Source organism: Mustela nivalis (genome assembly GCF_964662115.1).
Source record: "Mustela nivalis genome assembly, chromosome: 3".
Classification (NCBI taxonomy): Eukaryota; Metazoa; Chordata; class Mammalia; order Carnivora; family Mustelidae; genus Mustela; species Mustela nivalis.
This window is the reverse complement of record NC_139022.1, coordinates 165,102,551-165,126,389: the sequence shown is the minus strand read 5'-3', so window position 1 is coordinate 165,126,389 and position 23,839 is coordinate 165,102,551. Positions and strand designations below refer to the sequence as shown.

Below are 23,839 nucleotides of genomic sequence, written 5' to 3'. Positions count from 1 at the left end.
AAGACCTATGGACCTCTGGAATATCTTAGATCACTCTCTTCATCTGTGTCTCATGATTATATATATACTTGAAATTATTAGTAAAACTTAAAATTCATTTCTTACTGAACATTTGGCTACTTTCAAAATGTGTTTATGCTCAGTCGATTTTTTGTTAACAAATTATTTGCCAACGGGACCATGAGCTTTCTGGGGCTTTTAGATTATGTTGCTGAACATAATCCTATAACGCAATATTGAGTATCCTTCATTCCCACTTTCACATCACATATATGATATGATTATTTTGGACAGAAAAAAAGAGAGGAAAGAGAGAATTCCTATTTTTTTCCTTAAAAAAAGTTTACATGTTTTTATTTTTATTTTCAGTAAATTTCTCGTACATAATGCAGTATTTAAAGGCTAAAGAATTTTCTCTCTAGGGAAAAACCTCAGTTCAAGACATAACAATTCCGCCAATGTAATATATAACAATGTATGTCACAATCAAATTCAAATGAATTATGGAAACTCTCAAATAATTATTTACTATCTTTGGCAAAGATTTAAACCTAATATATAAACACAACAAATGATACACTTGAAGATCTCATTGAATGTAACACTCCATATTTGTTTTAAGCAGAAAGTAATTGATACAAGGATGTGCAAAAGTAAGAATTTTTACTGGTATAACTGCTGAATAATCAAAATGCTAAAGAAAACAGTGAATTTGCCTTCAATTATTCAATCACATCACATTAGAAAAAGCAAGGACATTTTAGAATGTGCTGAAACAACAATGTCTGATGTGGGAGAAGACACAGAAATAAGAACACTGTTTTCTTTTATTCCAGCACACAGGCACACAAATTATACAAAAATGCACTAACCTGTTTTAGGATCTACGGAGAAGTAGGGCTGTCCCTGGAGAATACTGTACACCACACGAGCACTGTTTCCATAGGTAGGGTCATCTGCATCAGTAGCTGTCACCTGCAGAACAGAGGTACCTGTGCATTCAGGAAAACAAATTTTAGTTTGTGGTAATATTTAGCACGTGACTTATACACAGAAAAAGGTTACACTGACATACCTATGGAACACTGTAATAGATGTATCTTACGAAATGTAATTCTTGGTTTATCTGTTAAACATCTGTCCCCTGCCAACAACTGTATCAGATGAGAAGCCAAAAGAAAATATTTGATTTCCAATATTTTAATATTTTTGTGTGTGCGTGTGCCAATAACACTGTGAAAGGCCTCTTCTGACACTTACATAATCAGGGGTAGGTTGGACCGATGATCAAGAATCAAACTGGTGTTCAACTGCGAGGTAAATTTAAAGGTAAGGTGAGAACATGCATTATGCATTACCTATTATATACCTATTCAGAAAATGGCAGGTCAGATGGTTTGTGATTACGGGGCAATGCGGGTGAGTTGACATGAAATTATCAGTAGCATCAAAATAGCAGATTCAAACCTTTTTCCATGATGTAAGCCATTTTTATTTTAGGACTATTAATGAGTGCCTACCTGGTTTTCAAGGCTCAGTTCTCATTCCTTTGGGTTCTTCTATATAGTACTAACATAATCATCTTTCTACAATGGGTATCAGAATATGCCTATTACACTGGATTTTTTTTTAATTAAAGTGTACATTCAAGGAATTTATAAACTTTAAAATACCGTATTTTGAAGTAAAATTAGTGGGGGTATTCTGATTATTTCTTTCCTGTTCATATATTTCAAATACCATTTGCATAATTAGGTACATTTATACCATATTTCAGTTATTATCAAATGAAGACTGATCTAGGTATAACAAGACAACCATCTATTAGGGCCATGTAACTCACTGTAAATTTAGTGGGTTAAGAGCTCTCATTAATTCATGAAATGTACTTGATGAATCATCTAATAATGCATACTTGATATTTTATTCTGCCTAACTAGAAAAATTCCACCTACTAATTCAGGTTATGTAGCAAACAAAAATATTTTCACAATCAAGTAATTCTGTATGAAATTCTGCATTCATCTTGGTATCTGACTATGGAAGCACTGACAATTTTCAGTCTTTAGTTTTAATAAGTACTTCAATTATTTAGGTATGGAACAATTATTAAGGGTCTAATATCTGTTTAACTACAAAGATTTTCTTTTCTGTTGAAATGCAGAGTCAACTTCAAGCAGCTTGTTCTTTGTCTTCAAGGCATCCTAGAAAAGTTAATAAAATTAGTATGCCTTGTTCTTCTGACAATCCTTATTAGCAGATGATAAATGTACATGAACCTTTAATAGTATGTTAAGATTCTGGTCTCTAAATGGTATTTTACACTGATATTATAAGCAGAAATATGATTAGCAATTATACATACTCAGAAGGGGAGGGCTGTGTGGTGTCTAAAAGATATCTTTAATAATGAATAATAAAACACAATGGTGACACTAAATGCTGGCAAGAATACTGAGAAACTAGGTCACTTGTACATTGCAAGGGGAAATGTACATTTAGCAGATTCCTATAAAATCAAACACACATAGAGCGTACAACCCTGAAACTTGTAGTCTTGGGCATTTATGCAAAAGTAATGCAAACACAGTTTCACCTAAAACGGTGCTTGCAAATATTCATAGATATTCACAGCAGCATTATTTGTAGTAGCCACAAACTAGAAATGACCCAGATGTACGTTACTGGGAAAATAGTTAAACAGACTGTGGTACTCGATGGTATGGAATACTACTCAGCAAAAAAAATAAACATGCAGCATGGTACATGCCGCAATTTGGATGAATCTTCAAGTAATTAGACCCAGTGAAAAAAAGCCAGTCCCAAAAGGTGATATATTAAATGATTTCATTTATTTACCATTCTTGAAATGATGACATTTTAGAAATCATTAACAGACTTCCAGTTGCCTGGTGGAAGAAGTGGAGGTAGACTTAGGGGATACTGGTTATAAAAGAGCAACATGATGCATCCTCATGATGTTAGAACTACCCAGTATTTTGATTATGGCATGGGATACATGAACATATACCTGTGATAAATCACATAGACCTAAACATACATACAATTAAAACTAGGGAAATCTAAACAAGACTGGTAGATTAAATAATTGTAATTATCTGGCTATGATTTTTTTTATAGTTTTGCAAGATGATAATTTTGTAAGATGCTACCATGGAGAAAAATGGAATAACGAAGAATCCCTCCATATCATTTATCACGACTGCATGTGAATCTATAATCTCAAAATTAAAAGTTTAAATACGAAACAAAAATGTTTTCTTGCCTCAGTGATATTCCATTCCGAGAGAGCCTTATTTAGGCTTGTATGTGTACCATGATTTTTCTCATTACATAATGCACTACACTTTCTGGTTTGATTAAACTTTGGAGATTTAGTTAAATGTATACTACCTCTTACACTCCTAAGTCTAAAGGCAAGGGAAACAAAGGCAAAAATAAACTCCTGGGACTTCGAGATCAAAAGCTTTTGCACAGAAAGGAAAGAGTCAACAAACCAGGGAACAAGTGACAGAATGGGAGAAGTTTTTGCAGGTGAAATTGATATGGTCTAGTAACCAAAATCTATAAAGAACTTACCAAACTCAACACCCAAAGAACAAATAATCCAATCAAGAAATTGGCAGAAGATATGAACAGACATTTCTGCAGAGAAGACATCCAAATAGTCAAAAGACACATGAAAAAGTGCTTCACATCATTCCAGCATACAGGGGAATACAAATCAAAACCACAATGAGATACCACCTCAAACCAGTCAGAATGGCTAAAATTAGCAAGTCAGGAAACAACAGATGTTGGCAAGGATGCAGAGAAAGGGGAACACTGCTACACTATTGGTGGGAATGCATGCTGGTGCAGCTATTCTGGAAAACAGCTTGGAGGTTCCTCAAAAAGTTGAAAATAGAGCTACCCTATGACCCAGCAATTGCCTACTGGGTTTTTCCCCTAAATATACAAATGTGATCTGAAGGGGCACATGCACCTGAATGTTTATAGTAGTAATACCCACAATAGCCAAACTATGGAAAGAACCTAGATGTCCATTAACAGATGAATGGATAAAGAAGATGAATATATATGTGTGTGTGTGTGTGTGTGTGTGTGTGTGTGTGTGTGTTTAGAATGGACTACTATGCTGCTGAAATATTTTGGGTACATAGTACTCCATTCCATACACACACACACCCACACACACACACACACACACACACACACACTGGAATACTATGCAACTATCAAAAAAACACACAAAATCTTGCCATTTGCAATGACATAGATGTAACTACAGGGTATTATGGTAAGCGGAATAAGTCAATCAGAGAAAGACAATTATCATACGATCTCACTTATATGAGGAATTTGAGAGGCAGGGTGGGGAGTCATGGGAAAAATGAAACAAGATGGGACCTGGGAGGAAAACAAACTATAAGAGACTCTTAATCTCAGGAAACAGAGGATTGCTAGGGGGGATGGGAGAGATGGGGTGTCTGGGTTATGGGAGTGTTATTGAGAGTGTATGTGCTATGTGAGTGCTATGAATTGTGTAATACTGAAGATTCACAGACCTGTACCCCTGAAGCAAAAAATATATTATATGTTAATATAAATATAAATAAAATAAAATAAATGTTAAAATAAGGGAAAAAAAGTTTCAAGGACTTTTTCTGTGATGTCACAGTTGTTCTATACCTCATATTTATCTCTCCAACCTATTCAGAGAGTATCAGTAGGTAGACATCTACAAACAGAAATTGGTTCAGGAGGAATTTTTGTTGATAGCACATTGAAGAAAATTAAATCTGTAGTAAGTGCCCAGAATAAACTCCAAAAAATATGAAAAGTCCATATTGTAACTACAGTGTTACAAAATTATATTAATCAAATCTTTGATCTGATTTGAAAAATGCTGTTCATATTGGGCATATACAAGAATTACTAAGATCAAAAGAGAGAACAGTATAGACAGAAACATTAAAATAAAGACCATCTTTTAAGAAGCCACACTTATAAAATCCTCAAATTTTAAAATGTTCTCTGGCTTTGCAATAGTTATTTAGGTTTAAATTGTATTTAAGGTCTTAAAAATAGTCCCCAAGCAATCATTCCAAAGAGAAAGCTGAGAAAGACAAATAGTCCAAGATCACACCTCCTTTGTGGTATCTGGCTGGGACACCACATGACAAAAAAAAAAATAAATAAATAAATAATAATAATAAATAAAATTAAAAAAAAAATCTGCTCCACTTGGTTTAATGTGTTTATAAAAGTCCAGCCTTGTTAAGTGAAAGTTGAAAGGCATGGATGCAGGGAAAAGTGAAATGAAAAACAACAACTAAAGAAAAAAAGAAAAGAAAAAAGGTAGCCTGGTAGTGGTGACTAAGTGATGGTAAAAGTAGCACAGGGAAGTGAGCAGAGACAGGATCCAGGAGAGAAAAAGAAAATATATTAACTCTCTATCCTGGTCAGAATGTATGGTCACTGTTACACATCTCTATAAAGTCAGTCTCACAGGTGTTTGGCAATTCTGATTACTTGTGTGAAGTAAGGTAGAGCAAATGACCTCTATCACTTTGCTTTGATGGCATCTGAAGGTATCAGACCACCGCTGTAAGTACACAGATTGCTGGTCAAAGGGAGCTCACATTTATGTACAGCACAGCCCAACTGAAAGTCAGCCTGCCCCTTGAACACAGTAAGGGCAAAAATAAAGAGCCAGGATGGAAAATAAGTCCCTTGGCTAATTGTTCTAAGAATTTCTTACCAAGAAGAATTGGTAAGGGGGTTTCAGGTTAAAAGAAAAGAATATATGTATATGTGTGTGTGTGTGTGTGTGTGTATATATATATATATATATATATATATATATATATATATATATACATACATACATATCTTATATTCTTATTGGCTTGAAACCTAGATGGCAACATTTTAAGAAGCATTAGTGCTTTTAGAAGTTCTTTTACATTAGAAAAAAGGCTTTGGGAGGCCTGTGGGGCTCAGTCGGTTAAGGGTTTGCCTTGACTCAGGTCATGGTCTCAGGGTCCTGGGATTGAGACCTGAATCAGGCTCCCTGCTCAGCAGAAAGTCTGCTTCTTCCTCTGTGTTCTCTCTCTCTCTTTCTCTCAAATAAATAAACAGAATCTTAAAAAAAAAGTAAAATGAGTGCCTTTTTTTTTTCATTAAAAATAGATAATAAAAAATAGATCGCTTTAGAGTATATGTTAAGGGTCGAATTGTTTCCCCTCAAAGTTCATGAATTGGACATCTAGACTCTAGCACATCAAGGCAATCTTATTTGGAAATAGGATCATTGTAGATGTAATTAACTAAGACAAGGTCAAGCTGGAGTAGTGCGGACCCCTACTCTAATATGCCTGGTATCCTTATACAAATAGGAAATTTGGAAACACATGCAAGCACACACAGAGAATACTTTATGTGAAGATTAAGACAGAAATAGGAGTGATTCCTCTACAAACCAAGGGAAATCAGAAATTGCCAAAAAACCATTAGAAGCTAAAGGAGAGACTTGGGACAGAACCTATTCTAGTATTTTAGGAGGGAACATGACCCTGCTGACACTTTTGACCTCAGACTTCTAGCTTTTGGAACAGGGAGACAAAAAGTGTTGTTTAAGCTACTCAGTTGTACTTTGGTACAGGAGCCTTAGCAAACTAATAAAATACGTTACAGCTACAGTGGAAAGAAATTACGTTTATTCTCAGAATTTACAGGTGTTCTTTCACTGAATCTGGATAACAATCTAAAGTTATAATTCACAATAAAATGATGGATAATTCCCTTTGCTCTTTGATGCCAGCTATATCATAAGTGAGATAAAATAAAAAGTTAATTTCACAAATTGATAAAATTAAATTAGGTAGAAATTACTGGTATTTGATTATTTTAAACATGAGGCACTACTAGTGATATAACTGTTGACATTTTTAAGTAAATTAATGAAATATATTAGTTATGTTAATGAAGGATTTCTATTCCTGGTTTAAGGTTTAAGAGAAAAAAATCAGTATTTATGTATTCTGAGAAGGGTATCCCACATTAGACAATTCAATTTCTCTACTCATACTATGTGTCTTAATTATATACATAGTAGAACAGAGAAAATTATTCTTTATAATGTTAGACTTCTAAATAAAAATATATGAAGTAATACCCAAAGTCCATTAGTCTACTAAAATATTAAAGTATTCTAAATTTTCTGGAAATTATTATATACATTTAGTCAATAGATATTAAACCAATACCCCTATATAACTAGCTTCTAATCAAAGAAAACTTTAAAAGTGCTTCATAAGCTTTCTTAATTTTTACAACCATCTCCCACGAAAAACAATCATAGAAACATTTCCTTTTAAAGTATCATTGGCTACTTAGTACACAATATTTTCATGTTAAATATTTCCTGTGGCACACACTTAGCTGTTCCCATGCTAAGGATTAGTACTTTTCAGCTGATGTTTTATACAAAAAAAATCTAAAAAAAAAGAAAAAAAGATTAAAGTACATAAAAAAGCTTTCAAGATATCTTTTCTACTATAAAACGTAAGCCCTGTTTCCTTTGGGAATTGCCCTGTGTCACTCTTTTCATTTGGTTTCTTTTTATACTATGCTTTATAAATAGCATGTATTTTGGGGAAAGTTACATATCAATGGTGAAGCAGAAGAGTGGACTTTCTTCAAAGTCTCTAAAGACCAATTTCAAATATTTAATAAAGCATTTTAATACAAGCAAATATTCTCTGAGATTGAAATCATTATGCATGACTTGTTGGAGTTCACAGCCCTGTGAAAATCTCAAGTGAATTAACGTTGAGCAAGAACTTTTGAGTAAAAATCAGCTGAGGATGTGTGAAGGCATAGAGCATCTCTCTGAAGGAATCTCACAGGACTTAATTCTCAGAAGGATTTTCCAGGGATTGGGAAAAAGCAATAGTTACCAAGATACAACTTAAATTTCATTCTACACAGGAGGACTGTAATTTCACCAACAGAGCAATAACACAGGATTCCAGTCATCGTGTAATTTGATAAAGCTTTGAGTATTCACCCAGGACTCATTGGATTTTTTTTAAAAAAGTTGTTCTGCAAGAACACTTCTGAAACATCTGGTACCAAAACAAAAATCACTGTTGTAACCATGCATTTTAAATCATGGTTATCATTAAGTTCTGTGTATTTTCAATTAGATCCCTTTTATGGAACTGCTTAGTGTAAAATTGCACATTATTCAAGTAAATTTTATATTATAGTCCTTAAATAGAAAAAAAAAATCATTAAGGAAGTAATACACCTTTACTACCAATGATGTGAAAAACACTCCTTTATATGCCATTCAATTTAATAATGACATTAATCTATTAAGAAAATTACATTTAATGCTATTTTACAGATGGAGGTACAGAGGTTCAAAAGGTTGTGTAGTTGACAATTAGAAAAGGCAGAATTCAAGCCTGGTCCTCTCTGCTTTAGTATATGACATTCTTTCCTCTGAATTCTATCTCTCCAACCAGTCAGGATGGAGTTTAAGAGATCCATTCAGTTTAGTCTTCCACATTTTGGCGTGCATGTACGTTTCATTGATGGTATGTGATGGCAGTCCAAGTGCATCTGTGTCGGGAGAGGTAGTGTTATATTTCACCCCTCTGTCTACGTGCTCAAAAGCCAAGTCATTATATACATTTTATAAAATAAAGATGTGTAGTAGAATAGTTAGGGGAAGCATTTGCCTGGTACTGACAACACTGTTGTGCTTTTCAGCAGCCTTCCTCACCAACAAATAAACACAGATGCTAGAGGAAAATTGCAATACTGCAATACAGGAAAATTGCAATTCAGAAAAGAAACCTGTGTCTACCCCTGTCTCTGTCTACCTCTCCTCCTCCCTCCCTCCTTCTTTTGGCTTAAGATGGTATCTCCGGCAGTGTCTTGCTTTTCTGCAATGGTCCCAGCGCCCTCTTCGCTTCCTTCTTCCATGGGTCCAGGCAACCAAGCCTGGGTCAGGTAACCCTACTCTTCCAGACCTAGGGATACTAAACTCCTTCCCTGGTTGTCTCATGGTTCACGACTTTGTTTTTCACCTCTCTTCATTTCTGTAACTGATTCCACTATGTAACTTCTGCTCTTGATCGAACTGCCAGTGGATTTTATTTTCCTGCTTAAACTCTGTAATATAGAAGGCATTAACAGGTTTCGCCCCAACCATCCTTCATTGCTTTTGAGTAATGACTATAGTTAACCAAATAAAAGGTTAGGCTCTGTACTTGATTCTAATATACTTAGTACTTTTAAATAAAAATCTATGTGTTCTTTATATTCAAACTTTAAATTAGTTAACATATTAGAATCTGATGAACATAATTTGGAGAGTTGTTCATTGTATGCAAAATAAAATTATGAGATCTTTAAGAGAAAATGCTTTTTGAAGTGGAGAACATTTTCATATATGTATGAAAATATCATATATATACACACACTAATTGAAAATTTCAATACTTCTCTGAGTATTGACCAATTATTTATTTAATGTACTGTGTGTGGTAATTAAGACCATGTACTATTGCTGATTTAACATGTTTCTTATAAAAACTTAGAATTGTTTCTATAAATAGCTTTACTTTTCACTGTTTGGAAAGGATTCTATTAGAAAAATTTTTAAAAAATTACCAAATTCAGCGTTGTTCTGAATAATGCGATATTGTTTCAGCTGAATTTTCATTGAATAATAACAAAACCAGAAACAAAACCAAAAATGACAATAAAAAAGACAAAACAAAACAGAATACAAGGATAAAAATATTTTGTCCTTGCTTGATAACAAAGTTGTCAATAAAAGTTCAGAAGAATTTACTTAAAGATTATAGCTTATACTCATAATATAGACACTGTTTATTATATGTACATATTTATATAATGTCTTAATATTTATGTTTACACAGATAATTCATATTCAATCACTACCTTTAATCACTGAGTAAAAAACTCTAATTTATTTACTTATTTTAACCAATTTGCTAGGAAAATGGATTTCTAAAATAGCATAGTAGCATAGTCTATGTATTTTTAAAATAGTGAAAAACAAATTACAACTAAACCATATATACATACAATTAGAAGCCTTTCTACTTCTTAGTTCCTATACCTACTCTCACCAGATTCACTTTTGAGTGTACCAAATTTTGGCCTACTGCTTTTTGTTTCATTAAAATTTAAAATTTTAATTGTATCACAATTGAAAAATATTCATTGATATACCATAACTGTAAATGAAGAATTCACTGCATCAGAGTTATCTCCCAATACCTCTCCCATTATATGATTTAATTACATTATTAATTTTAATTATGTTAGTTACTTTTATCACTATGGATAAAATGGTTAATTAAATTCCTTTATTTTGCCTCAATAATTTTAGGCAGCAAATATGCCCTTAATGATTTCTAAGGAAATATCAATACTTTACCATCTTTTCACTTTTAGTTTTTGTCAGTTATATGTTTTAAGTCATTGTAGTATACATTATATTATGTACTTCCTCTACAAAAAATGATTTTTGTGATTTTTCTATGTTTTTATTTGAGAGGCTGGATATAAATGGACAATGTCTAGGCCATATATAAAAATAGAACTCTGACTCAATCTGTAGCAAGCAGTCCAAGAAATCAACCTGCTATCTACAATAAAGAACCAGGAGACAGGCTATTTATTTCCATAAATTAGGCATGTAGGAGGTTAAATGATTCTCCTTAACAACAATCCAGGAAGTCAAACGTACAACCCCAAATGACCAGGACCTGATCAATAACTTACAATAACTGTACTTTCTCTGCAGTTTTCCCCATTTTCAACTTAAAAGCAATCAGATAAAGCAAGACTCACATTCTTAACCAATCATAAAAGATGCTCTGTTTCTAGGTAGCTCACCTACCGCTTCTCTGTGACAAGAGCTTCCAATCATGGCACACTCAAAACTTTCTCTTTTGTCCACTATAAACCTCTCTCACTCTTCCGCCTGCTTTTGAGTGTCTGCCAAAATGCAAGTGATTGTGGTTAACTCTCTTGTTACAGCAAATTCTGAATAAATAGACTTTGCTCTTTAGCATTTGGTTGGTCTTTGTTTATTTCCAATAAACTATTTTTTAAAAAATCAAGAATAAGCACTATTTGATTATATAAAAATATTCTCTGCAAAACCAGTTAATGCGACCCTAATAAACTGAAAGATGCAAAAACCTTTATTTCTAAGATTTGTTACAAAAATGAGAATGTTACAAGTGTCAAGATCAAATGATTTTTCATAATTCTTAGTGCATGTAGCATATTTCTACTTTTTTTCTAAACCCAATATATTCTTCTTTCTTGAAATCCTGTATAGTTTAGTAATTTGCTAAAGGTCAGAATATGTATTTTTAGAGTATTCCTGCTTAGGCACTAGATGTGGCTGCTGATTTTCCTAATCTTTCCATGTCTGAAATTTTCTGAGTCCTTTCGTATCTAAAAAAAATTATTTTCTCTAATATTTGATAATTTTGTTGCTGGGATTAAAGTAGAATTTTTAATATAGTTTGCTCTTGCCTTTTCATTTCTATCTTTGCTCACGAAAACTGTAATATAGAGAAATATTTGTCCTTAAAAATATTTTCTATGTTACATTTTAAAATTTCTTCATTATCCAAGGATATCTGATATGTGGGTTTTCAAATTAGTAAATTAGTTTTCCTGTTTGATGCTTATTTATATTTCTTTAAGTTGAAAACTCAGGTTTTCTTTTGTCCAATATTTTTATTCTCCCTTCCACAACAAAAGTAAAATATTTCCAGTTGATCTCCCATGTCTACTACTGAATCATATAGGTGTTTGTACTTTGCTTGGTTTGTGCTACACAATGCCGGATGTCTCTGGCTTTTTTTGTTGAGATATCCATCTTAGTCTTCACCTATGTTCATCACATAGTTCAGTCCATTGATTATTATTTGTTTTAATTTCAGCATCTTATTTTAATTTTATAAATCTATTTCTTTTTGCTCCTTGAAAACTTTACTTTTTATTTCAATGTACTCTTGTTGTTGTTGTTTTAAGATTTTATTTATTTATTTGACAGACAGAGATCACAAGTAGGAAGAGAGGTAGGCAGACAGAGAGAGGTGGAAGAAAGTTCCCTGCTGAGCAGAGAGCCCTGGGATCATGACCTGAGCCGAAGGCAGAGGCATTAACCCACTGAGCCACCCAGGTGCCCCTCAATGTACTCTTGTTTAATGAATGCAATAAAATCTCATATTTCAATTAAGAAAAGTAGATTTTTTTTTAATTTTTTTTTTTATAAACATATATTTTTATCCCCAGGGGTACAGGTCTGTGAATCACCAATGGAATACTATGCAGCCATCAAAAGAAAAGTAGATTTTTAATTTAAATTGTTCTATCTGAATTATTCCTATTATCTGTAATAGATATTTATTTGATTTGTTTATTGTAAATGTTTTTTTTTTGTATTTAAAATAATAAGGTGAAATACTATCTTTAAATGTCCTTACTAACCAAAATGATCTACAGATTCAGTACAATCCCTCCCAGAACCTCTAAATTCATGTAGAAACAGAAAAGGCCCTGAATAGCTAAAGCAAACTTGAACAAAAAGAACAAAACTGGAAGCACCTCACTTTTTGATTTCATGATATATTATAAAGCCACAATAATCAAAATAATATCAAAACAGATACATAGAGTAAAATAGAATAAAGAACCTAGGAGAAAATATAAAGGGAGCTTCTTGACATTGGTCTTGCCAATGATTTTCTGGATATGACAACAAAATATGGAAAACAAAACAAAACAGACAAATGGAATTGCACCAAGCTACAAAGCTTCTGCACAGCATAAAAAAACAGTCAAAAGAGTGAAAAAACATTGGAAATAGGAGAAAATATTTGCAAACTATATACTTGGTAAAGAATTAATATCCAAAATATAAAAGAAACTCACACAACTCAATAGACCAAAAAAAAATAATAATAATAATAATAATCTGATTAAAAAGATGCAAAGGATCTGAAGAGACATTTTTCAAAAGACATGCAAATGGCTAATGAGTACATGAAAAGGTGTTCAATGTCATTAACCATAAGGGAAATGTAAATGAAAAGCACAATGAGATATGACTTCATATCTGTTAGAATCACTATTCTAAGAAAGATAAAAGATAAGAAGTGTTGGCAAAGGTGTGCAGAAAAGGGAACCATTATACACTGTTAATGGAAATGTAAACTGGTATACCCATTATATAAAGTAGTATAAAGTTTTCTCAAATTAAGAGAACCATCATATGATCCAGTTATCCCACTTCTGAGTATGTAAAAAGTCAAAAGTAAATGAAATAAATGAAATCACTATCTGAAAGACATATCTATACTCTCATGTCATTGCAGCATTATTTATAAAGCCAAGATATAGAAACAACCTCAATGTCTAATTGTCCATCAATAGAAAAATGACTAGAGAAAGTGTAGTAAGAAAAAAAATATATATATGGCACGTATATGGAAATTGTTCAGCCTTAAAGAAGAGGGAAATCCTGCCATTTGCAACAATGCAGATAAAACTGGAGGTCATCATGCTGAAGAAATAACCAGACAGAGAAAGAAAAATATATTATCTTACTTATATGTGGAATCGAAAATATTCAAACTCATAAAGCAGAGAGTAGAGTGATAGTTTCCAGGGCCTATGGGATGAGGGAAATGGTTGGGATAGTTCGGTAAATTTCCCTCACTGGGAGAAAACGTAAAGCACTTTGTAAATTGCACCCTCAGACAAGTATAATAAATGTCTTCCTTCGTAAACTCCACTGTCATTTCTTTCAGAAAAGCAATCTTATAGTATTTTGTATGTCTTTCCATAACTTTATTTTGGTTCATTCAAAAGTCTGTCATGTGATTATGTATATTCTACACAAAACACTCTGCAGCTTCTTCTATACATAATAATATGTCATGGATATTTCCATGTTCAACTAAACAAATATAATTTCAATATCTACATGATATTCTACATTGCTTTTTGATGCATATTTAGATTTTTCTAGTTTGTTGCATTTTTATAGCTGTGGAACAAATTATCTTAAAGAGTTGAATAAAACAAAAGGCATTCAATTTTCTTATATTTGTGTGTGTGTGTATATGTGTTGCTATATACACACGATACTGTGATAAGCTTTCAGAGTAGTGCCCTCTTCCAAAGGAGCACAGCTTCTCCAATATTCCATGGTGCTTTAGAGGAAGAAGGTAATGGATTTAAGAGATCATTTCATTTATGAAGGCAAAAAAAAATGTCTGATCTGATCTTCTGAGTTCTCTCCTTACCAGTGGAGGAGAAGAAGAAAATATTTTCCATTTACTAAGATGGGAAGTGAAGTTAGCTAAGAGAAACTCAGGGGATCTCAAGAGGTCTTGCAAATGAAAACAGAGAACAGGCAGCCATGATCATCAAAGACTGATAACTGAAACTAGTAGGAAAAGAGACATATGGTAGATGGCACCAGGAATCCAGAATGGCACAAACATTCCTCTTCCTCACTGTGCCATCTTTATCAGATCACTTTCCCTTTTATCTCTGCCTCATTACTGTACCTTCTAATTAGAACTGATCACAGTGTTTTTATTTAATTATTCATCGCTATGCTTTACCTATGTTTGATCACTATGAATTTACTCTGTATCTAATGGTTGAGCTTACCATACCTCATGCTGAGCCTTCTCTCTATACCTGAACACTGAGCATTGCACTTCACACCTGATTGCTATGCCTTTACTCTAGACTGCGTTATTGTTCCTTTGCTCTGTATATGACTGTGAGAAAATGATGAAAAACACTCAAAATGGTGTCTCAAAAAAGTAATTTGAAATAGTAGAATTAGGAGTCAAGTTCAGTGAAAAGTGAGGTTAAATGTATTGCATGTCTGAGTTTTGAGAATGAAATTTCAACATCATATGCCCTAAAACAGTGATTTCACACACAATATTTTTCGATATTTAAAACTTTACAATAATTTCAATGTATGTGCTTTCATTAAAACATAGGGTCAATAGCATGCATTAATTAATTTAATTAAGTTGTGTTTATTTAAACAAAGCAAAGCATTATCTCAATCAAGAGACATGTCAAGCTCCAAGGCCAATTAATATAACAAAATGCACCACTGGCCACTATGGAAGTTTCATTTATCATATTTTTGCAACTACACACACATGACTTGCATTTAGAACTGCCAAAACTCTGATTGCTTTGTTTTGTATTCCAATTTTGTACACTGAAAGGCATACACATGAAAATCATTCTTTGAATATATTTTCTGAAAATATATTCAACCTTATATATATTAAAATATAAAATATATTTTATATTTGCTGAATATAAGGTTTCTGAATATATTTTCTGAAAATATATTTGCAAATATAAGGTTTCTGAATTGAGTCCATCTTATGATGAAAAAAGATATCCAGTGAAGTATTTTCCATTATAAACTGATCAGTTTTCTTAGGGAAATTCCAAGTCTAGTCTACTTTCATAAGGAGTAAGTGGAGAAACTAAGGAATCAGCAGTAGCATAAAGTGGAATCTGCTGATTCATATACCTCCTTGAATAAAAATGAGAAACTAAATTGGCTTAAGTGGTCTTTTTTGCATGTACAACTAACTTTATTATATATATAAGAAAATATTAATCATTTCTCAATGAAGCAGTAATAAATTTTTACCAGGTATAAGAACAATGTTATTCAAAAAATTAAGAGGCAATATTTCTTCAAAATATTACCTCAAAAAAAATCTTTTCTTTGAAAAGGGTCAACACGTAATTATTCAATAAAGATTGACAGACTATGATTTCAAGTGATGTGGTTATAATAATATAACAAAAGTAAAACAGTAAAACTTCTGGTACCCTTCTTCAAGAACCCTTGAAACTTGCACTTTTATACTAGTGAAATGCTGCTCTAGGAGTCCATATGAAATATGTTCTTACAGTCATTTCATTTCACTTTGTAAATATTTCCTTTGCTGTGTAGAAGCTTTCTTAGTTCAATGTAGTCCCGGCCGCTTATTTTTGTTTCTGTTCTTTTGTCTTTGTTATTAAATCCAAAATATCATTACAAAGACCAATGTCAAGGAACTTACCCTTATGCTTTCTTCAGGAGTTTTACAATTTCAAGTATTTAATGCATTTGAGTTGATTTTTGTTTATGATGTAAAATAATGATCCAGTTTCATTGTGTTTTGTGAGGCTGTCCAGTTTTCCCAACACCATTTATTGACGAGAATATCCTTTCCCCATTATATATTCTTGGCTCCTTTGTCAACAATTGACCATATAAACATGAGTACTTCTGGTCTCTCTATTCCATTGATCTAGGCATCTGTTTTTTGTCAGTACTATACTGTTTTGATTACTACAGCTTTGTAATATAATTTGGAATCAGGAAGTGAGGCCTCCAACTTTGTGGGCCCCCCCCACAAAGATTGCTTTTGATATGAGGTGTCTTTTGAGATTCCATGAAAATATTTGTATTGTTTGTTCTAGTTCTGTGAAAACTGCCACTGACATTTTATTAGAGTTGCATTGAATCTGTAGGTCACTTCAGACAGAATGGACATTTAAACAATAGTAATTCTTCCAATCCATGAACATGGAATACCTTTTCATTTATTTGTGTCCTCTTCAGTTCATTTTATTGATGTTTTACAGATTTCAGTTCACAGATCTTTCACCTCCTTAAATTTATTCCTTAGTATTTTATTCTTTTTGATGCTCTTATAAATGGGATTGTTTTCTTAATTTATATCTTTCTTGTAGTTCACTGTAAAACGGAAGCTGTTTTGAGCCACTAGGTTGTGGGTTGATCTATTACAAAAGACTAGCTAACCAACACAAGAGATAAGTTATGAAAAGAAAAACGTTGTGAAAATTAGAAATTTTTGTTCAATTTTCACTCTTATTAGTTGTCCAATGTGACTCTTCACAGGCACTTTTAATTTACTGTGTAGCATAGCAGTGTTAGCCTCATTTCATTGAAATTAGTTGCTTCTGAAGTTATGCCCCAGAGTAATGATTTTAAAATGACTACTAGAATCCTGGAAGCTATCCAGGGTGAAGCTCCCAAGATGTTTGGCCAGAACTAAATCAGTCCCCCAACAAGCAGTGCAATAAAGTAAGCACAGCTGGTGTCTCTTCTTGTTGCTCTGCAACAAAGAACACAGCTGCAAATGGAAATAGGCCTGGGAGTTAGAGATTGGAGAAGAACAAAGACATGAAAAAGAGTAGGATGTTTCAATGAATCTCCGAGGGCAAGGCACCCTGTGGCTCTTGAGGGTCATACAGTAAAACTTCTTATCTTTTTTTTTTTTTTAATGCCAAACTAAGAATCAGTGCTCTACTGAAGTTGAAGCTTATAAATTACATACTTATAGTCTTGATAAAATGTAATATTTTGGTCTCTCTCCCATAAATCGAGATCTATTATTTCTATAGTCTGTTCTTTCTTAAATATTAGTAAATTATTTTTACTTATAGGTATCTTTTATTAATATATAGAAGAAAAAAAGTAGAGACTTATATGATTCCTTATAGATACACTGTTGTGAAAAAAAAAAGATGTGAAATTTATTTTCAGGCAAATTACACTGTGATCTAGTATAGTTACTCTAGAAATAATTGCTAGATGTAAAGTAATTATTTTTGAAAATTTAGAGTGACTGAAAAATAACTAAAACTTGACTGAAAAACAATTAAAACATATCAAAACCTGTTTATTCTAGGTAAAAGGAAGACTATAATTGCAAAAAATTGGGGTATATTTCTGTAAAAAATGGAAGAGGCAAAATTATCCTTTAAAACTATTATTTTTTTGAAGGAGTTGCTCAATATACTTGATAAAACACCTTTACCAGCTCTTTATAACAATATGACATTCCAGTATCACTAAAGGTCCTGAGACATTTACAATGTCCTTTCTGAGAATGGCAATACTGTTTACGAGTATCTTTCTCCTGATGCTATTTTCATTTCTTAAACACCACACATGCACTAGACCGCTGGCTCCAGAAGCAGGTGTGATTTCATCCCACAGTTATTTTCCTCTTTGTGTCACGATAATCAGTATTATTTACTTTTTATTTCATATTCTTAAAATTCATCTCTGAAGAACTTAGACTTTTAATCAAGTTATTTTAAACTAAAAAGTTAAATAAGTACTTCTTTAAAGTTCTTTGAATGACAAAGAAGAAAATTCTTGTATAGAATAATTGCTAGGAGGTGGTAAAGTCATAAAGACTGGCATGATAATGTACTGCATACCAGAAGAATAAAAAGAAAGAAAGAAAAATATGTTAAACATTCATTGATAAAACGTGTGCAAGTGTCTTCATGGACCTATCCAGGTCCATAATATTGTGTTTTTCTGTCCACCCATGTTCATTTTGTTTTATTTGAGGTATTTTTAGGTAAGTAAAAAAAAAAAAATGCAGTAGTTACAAAGCATTCGTCATAAATTAAGTGGTCCTATTCTAAACCAACACTATAACAACAAGCGGATTTTCTTTTTTTAAAACGAGAGTCTTAATGACTCTCTAGTAATCATACAGTTACACTTTGTTCTGTGCTCACAAATAACCTTTACTCAATAGTGTACCTCACTGTTTTCATAATATAATATATTTTAATATGACAGTTAATGTTAACCATGAAAATTGGTGACCTGGGCAGATAGAATTGGTTTTGGTCATAAAATATATGAGTATTCTAAGAGTATGAGATTCCCTTTGGAAGTGACTATAAATTTAACAAGTAGCATATTCTCCAATTCATGTTTCTACTTTGAAATGCGTTAAAAAATTCTTCCTCACAGAGAGCATTTGGCAATGTCTGAAGACACTGTAATATGGTGGTGATAGAAAGGATGCTACTAGCATCTAATGTTCGGAGGCCAGAGATGCTACTGAACATCCTACAAGGCATAGGGTAGTCCCCCAGCAAAGAATCATCTATCTAGGGACTCCTGGGTGGCTCAGTTGGTTAAGCAGCTGCCTTCAGCTCAGGTCATGATCCCAGCGTCCTGGGATTGAGTCCCACATTGGGCTCCTTGCTCTGTAGGGAGCCTGCTTCTCCCTCTGACGCTGCCTGCCACTCTGCCTGCCTGTGCTCGCTCTCGCTCTCTCTCTCTGACAAATAAATAAATAAAATCTTAAAATAAAAAAAAAAAAAAAAAAGGGGGCACCTGGGTGGCTCAGTGGGTTAAAGCCTCTGCCTGCAGCTCAGGTCATGATCCTAGGGTCTGGGATCGAGCCCCGAATCGGGCTCTCTGCTCAGCAGGGAGCCTGCAATAAAAAAAAAAAAAAAAAAAAAAAAAAAAAAAAGAATCCTCTGTCTACTATGTCATCTGGTGGCAAGGTTGACAAAGCCTGCTGTAGAGGGGTATGATTCCTAGATAATAGTTGAAATTACACAATGTAAACCGAAGAGGTAAAGAAAAACATTGTATTAAAACATGCATCTAAAAACACTCCTTCATTTTACACCTTTCTTAATTAAATCATCCAGGATGCCACAGACTTTGCTGATTATTATTATTCACTGACAAGAAACATGCAACCGCATTTTGCTTTAATCACTGGTAATAGAGCACACAGCAATTACTTGGAGGCTTCATGACTATTACTTAGCATGAAAGATATACAAGAAACAATAATCTGATAAACACTTGCACACCCAGGGGTCTCTTGTGCTGTCTTCTCTGAATTCTTATAGCACATTCAGCTAAACTGTAAAGGGAATTCACCATTTGCATGACAATCCTGTTTCTTTTCCCCTTAACACATGCGCACACACACATATGCACATACACGCACACACACGTGTACACGCACACAAGCACACACACAAACATTCCTAAGTAGACCATAAACCCAGAAGGAAGACAAGATTTTTTTTCATCATTGTATCTTCTATGTGGAGTCCTTGTTTAACTAACAAACCCCTGCACACTATGTAAGATTCTTTGAGGACATCTTCTCTAAATTTGCAAGTGAATTCCCTGTCCACTTTATGGTTCCCTTATATTTTGCTTATCAAACAATATTGAGATTTTCTGTTTATATGTCTGTAGCCTGTTCAAGTTTAGGAACCTTGTTTCCTTTTTCTTTCTTTCTTTTTATTTTTTTTCTTTCTTGTTTTTTACCATTTTTTCACTAACCACTATTAGTTCTCAGCATCTAAAAATGACTTCTCTCTCTCTCCAGAAAGAACTAAAGTCATACAAAAAGACAGGTTTTTTTTAATGGCTAGGTAATTCAAAATCCAATTAATCAGTTTGTCAGACACCATATGCTGAGAAAAATTTTTGTTGTCACCTGTCTACAGTACTAGCTATTATTAGTATTAGAAAACTATATATCTTTAAGTATTACTGTTATTTAAAGTGGTTTTTTATCATAAGTCTGCATTTCACTTTTTATTATCACTATATATAGGTGTGTGTGTACATATATATACACACACATACATATATATACACACACATACATATTATATATAGTTTTTAATAAAGAAGAATGCATTTCTCTGATATCAGATAAAACCACAACCCATTTTTTGAACTAAGTGTCTTCACCAGTATGTTTCTTTTTTTTTCAGTATGTGTGTTTCTTTGAGATAAGTCCTATGTGCACATACACTGTATAACACACACTTATCTGTCTAAAATAATCCATTCCACATGTATTTTTGAAAACTTTTTTCTCATTAAAACAATATAAATCTTCATACCTCACTATATACATAAAAATTCATTCATTTTAGGACTATATAGGTAACCCGTATATGTTTGAAGAGTCATTTACTTGAAAACTTCCTTACTGGTAAACTTTTCAGTATGTTTCCAATGTTTTGCTATTATGAGTAACACTGTGATGAACATCCTTTCACATGTATCTTTTTAAAATTTGTTTGTTTTTATTATTATTTATTTAATTTATGTTAGTCACTGTACAATACATCATTAGTTTTTGATGTAGTGTTCCAAGATTCATTGTTTACATATAACACCCAGTGCCCCATGCAATCCATGCCCTCCTTAATACCCACCTCCAGGCTCGCCCATCCCCCAACCCCCTCTCCTCCAAAACCCTCAGTGTATTTCTCAGAGTCCACAGTCTCTTATTGTTCATCTCCACCTCCCACCTCGCCTTCACTTTTTCTTTCCCTCTCCTAATGTCCTCCATATTATTCCTTATGCTCCACAAGTAAGTGAAACCATATGATGACTGACTTTCTCTGCTTGACTTATTTCACCCAACATAATTTCCTCCAGTCCCATCCATGCTGAAGCAAAAGTTGGGTATTCACCCTTTCTGATGGCTGAGTAATATCCCATTGTATACATGGACCATATCTTCTTTAGCCATTTGTCTACTGAAGGCCACCTTGGCTCTTTCCACATGTATCTCTGTGTAACCATGTGAATGTATCTCGTGGTCTATAATCCACGAGACCATGAGCTCATTCGGTCTATAATCTAGATTGTGTAACAAAAGGATATATTCTCAATTTAAAATATTGTTAAATTGCTATCCAAAACAACTGTGGGACTTCACCTGTCTGTTAATGGCTCTGTACATTAACAACTTTGTGAATTATCAGACTTGTATACTTCAGTAGGTGAATGTTTGTTTCTCCTTCTCTTTCATGGTTTCTTAAATTACAAATGAAATTTGAGGTTTTCCTTTGAATAATTAACACATATCATTTTTCTGTGACTCTCCTGCTAAAGTAATTTCCCCATACTTTCATTTGATTGTGACATATTTTTGTTATTAAAAAATCCCCTTATGTAATAAAGATTAGTTCTCTGTCAGCCAGGCATGTTAACCGGTATTTTAGTTCATCTTTCATTTATTAGGTTTGGCATAATTATTTGACACTTGTATTTTCAAATGTTTATTCATCCAAATTCATATCTTAGTGATTAATGCTTATTGCATCTTATCTTACATTAGAAAAACCCTTCATATACGTGTTTGTTTTGTTTTTTAGTGGTTGTGTTTTCATAAGCAGATTCAAAGTTTCAGTTTTTATAGTTTAATCACAGATTTATTTACTATGAACTCTGTCCTTAAGTGTGGGGGAGAATCACACTATCCTATTGTCTCAACATCATGAACACACTGGTCCTCCACCTGAACCCACTCCTGAACTCAGTTAATGAGGCTACTTTCCACTGCTCGACAGCCCCATTTGTTTCACTGTGCACAGTATCTGCAATCACAAGGTTTTTCAGCTTTCGGCACACATACCTACATGTAAACTGTCCATTGTCTTTATCCACACTATATCTACTGTACACATTTTGGAGATGTTAGAAAATTCTTTTTTTTTTTTTTTAAGATTTTGTTTATTTATTTATTTGACAGACAGAGATCACAAGTAGGCAGAGAGGCAGGCAGAGAGAGAGGAGGAAGCAGGCTCTCTGCCGAGCAGAGAGCCCGATGTGGGGCTCGATCCCAGGACTCCGGGATCATGACCTGAGCCGAAGGCAGAGGCTTTAACCCACTGAGCCACCCAGGTGCCCCAGAAAATTCTTTTTCTAAGGCATATCCTTATTGGACTCCCTAGGGATTAGATTTCCAATATAAATAAATGTCTATTTCCTTACTCTCGGGCTATGTAAGATTAATTTTCTTCTTCATGGTATGTAGCCATCCCCAAATCCAATTCTTTAAAACAAAGAGGAACATCATAATAACATCAAACTTATCCTCACAAGTCAAGAAAAGAAACCCCCACTTCTGACTCAATAAACTGCACAGATTCTGGAACATCCAGTATTTTTGTTATAATTGTTCCATAAATAGCCTGATCCAGATTTTATATTTTTAACTATATTAAAAAAAACTGGGGACTTAAAGGCTGAATCTGTCTCTGGCTTAGCAATCTTTTCCAGTTGTACTTCTTACTAGCCATGTAGTCTTGGTCAAATTATTTAATTCTATGTATCAGTTTAATCCTCTGCAAAACAAGGGTAATCATAATGGTGCCCTTATGATGTGAGCACAAAATTACTACAAAGTACATCCAATGCCTGGCACATAGTAATTGCTCAATAAATATTCCTTGATTTTGTTTCAGTGATCATTACCATGATTGCTTTGACAACCTATAGTCAGATCCTGGCAAAACTAACTGGTTGTTTTGGGTTGATCAACTTTTGATTTTCTGCAGAACTCAAAGTCAACATTGAAATGTTCAATTTCCTTTTCCCTGCTGATCAAAACTTCTATGAATGCAATTGATTCTACTGCTGATTGCAAGCAAGATTTAAAAACCTGAAATCAACTGTTAGCTGCATCATAGGCAAAAAGGGACATAGCTGTCCTAGGACAATCAACCAGCACCACAAGTGCATAGAAAGAGAAATAAGTGCTGACTTATGTGTCATTCCCAAATCAAGGCACTTCATGGAAAATGGCATCATTGTTTCTTATCTGATGCTGACACCATTCTCACCATTCTTTTGGATTCAGTATTGGTTTCAATTTTTTGCTTTTGGGGTCCTTGCTAAATCTAGAATTTGTCCAAGTACTAATTCATATTCCATGTAGCTGTATGTATCTGAGATCCAACAAAAGAGCTTAAATGAAAAGGGGTTTACTTTGTTAAAAGGATGATTTTGGCCTTGGCAGGCCTGGGATAGAACATCAGCTCTGTAACAGAATCACTCTTCCAGACCCGTTTAACTTTCTGCTCCATCTCC

The 23,839-nt window shown here is 33.4% G+C and overlaps 1 protein-coding gene across 7 annotated transcripts in view; it reads right to left on the bottom strand.

The window, feature by feature from the left end:
* The window catches only part of CDH18 (cadherin 18), a 974,546-nt gene that overhangs the window by 214,601 nt on the left and 736,106 nt on the right, over nucleotides 1-23,839 (bottom strand). For all 7 annotated transcript variants that reach the window (XM_082724411.1, XM_082724412.1, XM_082724407.1 and 4 more), the window contains one exon: nucleotides 873-992. In XM_082724411.1, coding sequence (XP_082580537.1) covers nucleotides 873-992 — 120 coding nt within the window. The remainder of the gene's footprint in view (nucleotides 1-872; nucleotides 993-23,839) is intronic.